The sequence below is a fragment of the Arabidopsis lyrata genome (genome assembly GCF_000004255.2).
Source record: "Arabidopsis lyrata subsp. lyrata unplaced genomic scaffold ARALYscaffold_575, whole genome shotgun sequence".
Classification (NCBI taxonomy): Eukaryota; Viridiplantae; Streptophyta; class Magnoliopsida; order Brassicales; family Brassicaceae; genus Arabidopsis; species Arabidopsis lyrata.
The window spans coordinates 1-5959 of record NW_003302186.1 but is presented as its reverse complement, the minus strand read 5'-3'; the positions used below and the strand labels follow the sequence as shown (position 1 = coordinate 5959).

Sequence of the window (5959 nt, the reverse complement as noted above, 5' to 3'; positions counted from 1 at the left end):
GCAAACAATAATCCCTTGTGGCAATCACCAGGTGGTCAATGCAGTAAGACTTCCATAGAAAATTAAATGAGGTTAGTATATGGAAGAAACCAAAAGACAGAATGGCCAGATTATAATATGGAGAAAAGACAGACTTTGTAGAGAGACGATGGAACCAAAGTTTCATATGGCTCATTCAGAGTGATCACTCCACAAACACCGAGCTCTTTCAGCTGTGGAACATCAGATGGGAATGGAACAGCTCCCAGTAATATAAACTGTAGAAGTAAAATTATGAGAGCGAAGTATAAGCATAAGACACAGAACCAAATCCAGAAAACATACTTAGAGGAGTATCTACAAGAGATTCAACAAAGAAATGAAGACGATTTGACCAAAACATCAAAAGCAGCGCAATCTACATGACCAATGTATCAATTTTCATTGAATTGACACAAATCAGCTCAAAGAACAATGAAATTTTACCTCAGCAACTCGATCCCACCAGCGAAACTCAGTCTCGAGCTTATTCCTAACAACGTTGTAAATCAGAGTAGGATAAAACAAGGCACGAGCACCAACACCAACGAGTGCCCTCTTTGTAGTCAACACAATCACGTTTCCTCTGCTAACCAAAATCGCCTTATCTCCATCAGCAACGTGATCCTCAACCGATCTCTCCCCCTTCTCCTCCTCTTCCCTTTCTGTCAGTTCTTCGATATACATATTCCTCAGTCAAAGATCTAGAGATCCCAAAGCAATCTACTCTCGTCCCAAACCCTAATAATCACCAGTCTTTATATACACCAGACACGATTATTCACAAGACCATCAAAACACAAAACGAAAACTCCTAAATGGTTAATTATAGGATTCGAAGACAAAGCCAAGAAGAAAGTCTACACGTAATCGAAATCGCGATAAAGTCAAGCGGAAGCAATCTGAGAAATTTCGAATTCAAAATCTTCAGGGAAATCACCACCATATTTCGCCTGAACAAAACGATGATCCGATCAGACGCCGGCAACGACGAGACGGAGAAGACTCTGAAAAAATCCGATCACCGATAGATAGAAATCAAATCGCCAACGATCGAAGAGAGGAATCGAGAGCAAAGCCCTAAGAACAAGTTTCGAAATTTGGGGATCGAGAATTGATTCGGCTAATCTCTACTCAACCTTAGGTTTCTCTTAAAGAGAGGAGAACCCAAAAAAGAAGATCTCAGTGTCTCAAAGAGGAGGGTTTTCTAAACTGACAAGCGTATCACCTCTTATAAGAAGCTTTAGGTGAAAGTCAATGCTTTGTTGACACGTGTAATTGCGATCTATGGAGAAAGAGTCATGCGTCGCACAAGGCCCGGATAACATTAGGATTATCCTTTCTTTAACTCCTTTTTTTTTTTTGGATAAGATCCTTTCTTTAATCTACATATACATTTGTGGAAGCCCCCTTGGCCCATTGGTTGACCAAGGGTTGATTAATGCTTCTACACCAAGAGGTCTGGGGTTCGAGTCCCAGATATTGCGATTTATTAACAAATTTGCATATTAATGGAGGCAAGTGTGCAGGAGATCTCCAGCGATGTACAATTATAGCCGTTCGCCAGGATTCTACGCAGAGAAGGAAGTGTCGCCAGGTCGTGGATCATTGAAGGTATTCATCAAGATTATGAAAGAAGGAAGTGTAGTCTGTCGTGGATCTAGTAAGGGTCGGAAGGAATTGTCAGTTGTAGAATCGTCTATGTAACAGTTCTCATAATTTGCAATTAATAATAAATCTAGACGACAAAAAAAAAAAATCTACATATACATTTTTATAGTACATTTTTGCTTTAATTCTTTTGGATCCGGGTTTGACCCGGTTTTAGTCTATTCGGATCTTGGATAAGCAATTTTAGGGATGTTGTCTTAATTTCAAACTGATAAATGAAGTCATGTTGTCTTTAATTCATCTACATATTCTTATACTATTTCCATATTAATCATCTCCGGATACTTAGCATTTACCATTCGCAGAATTCAGTTTGTTATTATTACCTAAACTAATTGCCACATTAATCGTAACTTAATAACTTTATTCTCTAATTGATTTCGAATATATTCACAATCTAAACTAATTAATATCACATATCTTATCTCATCTATTGTTCCTTTAAATTCTACTATACAATCTTTTAAACAATTCAAAGAAAGAGTGGTTGGATTAAAATCCAAACTAATAACAAAACAAAATCACAAAAATCATTTTAAATCTTTTCATATTAACTTTACATAAAACACTAACATTTCTTTTTAACAGATCAATTAGCAATAATCACGTTGATCTTAATTCATTAATTATTTGCCTAAACAACTAACTGAATTTTATACAACTGTTATAAAAATTTTAGGAAAAATTAATCACTTACTATAAATACATTTTAAAAACGTTTAATGCTCAAATCTTTAGTTAAGATTTTGGAAAGAATAATAATTTGAAAATCAATTTCTACTCAGTTTAGCAAATAATTTATTTTTATTCATTGACATAAATATAGATTACTTAAAATAGATCGTAACAATATTTAATTTGATTTGTTTATTTAATTTCACCCATATAATTCTTAATTTAATTTGTTTATTTTTTCTTGCAGGAAAGTAGAAGTTTATAGCAATCCTCTTTTGATTTGATCTCATTTTTACTACTTAAACAAGGATCAACAATAGGAATGTTTTAAAAACAAAATATATATGTAATTTGATCACATTTATATAATAATTTTATGAATTTACTTAGAAAAAGTTTAACTTTATTAAACGTTTTAAATATGTATAATATTAAAACTTTTATGAAGTTTCAAATATTATAAATATTTGAATTTTATAAGAATTTATAAGAAGTTTAAATATTATAAATATTTATAAAATATATTAATACATGACAGTATACTACGGGTGAAATCCTAAATATAACAATCAAAATACAATTATGAAGTTTGGGTCGATATTAAAACTTTTATGAAGTTTCAACTATTATAAATATTTGAACTTTATACGAATTTATAAGAAGTTTAAATATTATAAATATTTATAAAAAATATTAATACGAGACGGTATACTACGGGTGAAATCCTAAATATAACAATCAAAATATAATTATGAAGTTTGGGTTGATATTAAAACTTTTATGAAGTTTCAAGTATTATAAATATTTGAACTTTATAATAAAATGACAAAATGACGTTTAATTTCACGGGACAGAGTTATATGATGAGACGGGTTTTGGTCGATATTAATATGAGATGATATACTACGGGTAAAATCCTAGAATTAACAATCTAAATACAATTATACAATCTTAAACACTAAACAAAACAAGACAAACAATATTAATAAAATAAATACAATTTAAAATTTCTAATTATTAGTTATAAAATATTGTCCCAAGGTGTACTATACAGTAGCATATATTTATAGATCATCTTAAAAAAAATATTCAATTTTTTTATTTAATAAAAATATAGACCCGCGGTGTACCGCGGGTTAACATCTAGTTCTTAACAAATCTTTTGACAAAATTTGATTTTAGATGATGCGGATCAACATTAAACTAAGGATACATAATTATAACATGATTTAATTACAGTTCTGTTGATCTAAAACCGTCCCGACTTATTTTATGAGTGAGCGAATCCGATAAAAAAAAAATTAGTTTACAGTCGTTTAAAAAAAAAAATTAGTTTACAGAATTTTTAATTGATTGTGACACCTAATTAAAAGAATGTGGTTCAAGTTTTTACAAAGAAAATTAATTTATAAATTTTCAGAAAAAAATTACTTAACGTACTTTTGAAATAAAAGTAATCTGTGTTTTTAATGTTTTAAAGTCGGAAAAAATTACTCCTCAATAAGAATTTCGAGTAAAATTTTTTTTACAAATAGGCTATTTAGGATCGACTGATTTGAAGTCATTTTGACCCAACAAAAAAGAAAAAGTGTCAACAAAAACTCAAAAGTAGCTGAGCAAAATATGCCCAGCCCAGCCCAGCCCATGAGAGTGTAGTAATGGCAAATATGTAGATGATTTTTTTTATCCAAAATCTTTATCATAAAAAAATGTAACGTGTTTCTTTAGAATCCGATATAAATGATAAATACTTGAACTTTCTATAACCAATTTTTTTTTACCTTTATTACATCAGTAATCTCTCATTCTGTTCTAACTTCTAATCCTAAAAATAGCAAAAAATCCTCTGTTTTTATGTATCGATTTCTCTCTTGTTGAATCGCCAAAGGTAGGAGCTTTTTAGTGGCTTCTCTTTGATTTATCCATTTTTTTCACACACTCGAGAATCTGAAACAATAGAGGGAATAATGGAGAGAGTTGATCACCTTGCTGATGAGAGGAACAAAGCTGAGTTCAACGTCGACGATATGAAGATCGTCTGGGCCGGTTCCCGCCACGCTTTCGACGTTTCAAATCGCATTTCTCGCCTCGTCGCCAATGATCCGGTAAATTTTTTCCTACCTCCTTAATCGTTTTCTCTGTTTTTCCGGTGAATGTGAATTTTTGCATTTTTGTCATGTTAGATCTTTGAGAAAAGCAAAAGAGCAGTAATGAGAAGGAAAGAGTTATTCAAGAACACGTTGAGAAAAAGTGTTCACGCTTGGAAGATGATTAACGAGCTTCGTCTCTCTGATGAGGAAGGAATCAAATTAAGATCTTTCATGGATCAACCAGGCTTCTTGGATCTGCATTGGGTATTACACAAAATTTTCTATTTCTTTTTGGGTGATTTATGAAACTTTTGATGGTGAAATGGTTTTGTGGTGGATATAGGGAATGTTTGTGCCTGCACTTAAAGGACAAGGCACAGAAGAACAGCAACACAAGTGGTTGTCTCTAGCTAATAAGATGCAGATAATTGGATGTTATGCTCAAACTGAGCTTGGTCATGGCTCTAATGTTCAAGGACTTGAGACAACCGCCACTTTCGATCCAAAGACAGACCAGTTTATCATTCACAGTCCAACTCAGACATCATCTAAAGTATGGGGAAGAGATAGATCATTATCTCGTTGAACTATGAGTCTTTAAGTTGTGTCTTAATTTTGTTTTGTTTGAAATATATAGTGGTGGCCTGGTGGACTAGGAAAAGTTTCTACTCATGCTGTTGTTTATGCTCGTCTAATAACCAATGGCAAAGACCATGGTGTCCATGGTAAGGAAAGAATTTCTTATTCAATTTTTTTGTATATAATCATCAGTAGTATTGATTAATAAGATCTTTCTCTTTTTTCAGGATTCATCGTGCAGCTGCGTAGTTTGGATGATCATTCTCCGCTTCCAGGTATAACCGTTGGTGATATCGGAATGAAGTTTGGAAACGGGGCATATAACTCAATGGACAATGGTTTTCTTATGTTTGATCATTTTCGTATTCCTAGAGATCAAATGCTCATGAGGTCCTCTCTCTTTGGCCTTTAATGTGAATAAGCCATATACTCATATATATCCTAAAAAGAAACCGATTTATGGTTCAATATTTTTCTATTTATAGACTGTCAAAAGTTACAAGAGAAGGAAAATATGTAGCATCAGATGTTCCAAGGCAATTGGTGTATGGTACTATGGTGTATGTGAGACAGTCTATTGTGTCAAATGCTTCCACCGCGCTGGCTCGGGCGGTCTGCATTGCTACAAGGTACAGTGCTGTTCGAAGGCAGTTTGGCTCACAGGATGGTGGAATTGAGACACAGGTACTCCTGTAAATCCCACTATTCATTATAACTATGGGACAAAAATGTTTTCTATAACTTATTTAAGTAAGAATCCAATCTCTAGATGGAGGATGGTCATGACCATAGAGAAAACATATTGACGTTGTTATAAATGGCAGGTGATTGATTATAAAACACAGCAGAACAGATTGTTTCCTCTGCTAGCATCTGCATATGCATTTCGATTTGTAGGGGAGTGGCTGAAATGGCTCTACACCGAT

General features: G+C 33.0%; 2 protein-coding genes across 2 annotated transcripts; one reads left to right on the top strand and one right to left on the bottom strand.

Annotated features, from left to right (window-relative positions):
* Positions 1–6: 6 nt before the first annotated feature.
* LOC9298469 (putative dual specificity protein phosphatase DSP8) lies at positions 7–1158 on the bottom strand (the record flags this gene model as incomplete). The annotated part of the gene is made up of 3 exons (XM_002862346.2): positions 466–1158; positions 135–257; positions 7–49 (listed from the first exon to the last, which is right to left on the bottom strand). Coding segments are annotated over exons 1-3 (406 nt in total), but the record flags the coding sequence as incomplete, so codon positions are not given.
* Positions 1159–4140: 2982 nt separating this feature from the next.
* LOC9298470 (putative peroxisomal acyl-coenzyme A oxidase 1.2) lies at positions 4141–5956 on the top strand (the record flags this gene model as incomplete). Its single annotated transcript, XM_002862347.2, has 7 exons — positions 4141–4469; positions 4548–4718; positions 4798–5007; positions 5092–5179; positions 5261–5423; positions 5519–5717; positions 5858–5956. Coding segments are annotated over exons 1-7 (1068 nt in total), but the record flags the coding sequence as incomplete, so codon positions are not given.
* Between the last annotated feature and the right edge of the window lie 3 nt (positions 5957–5959).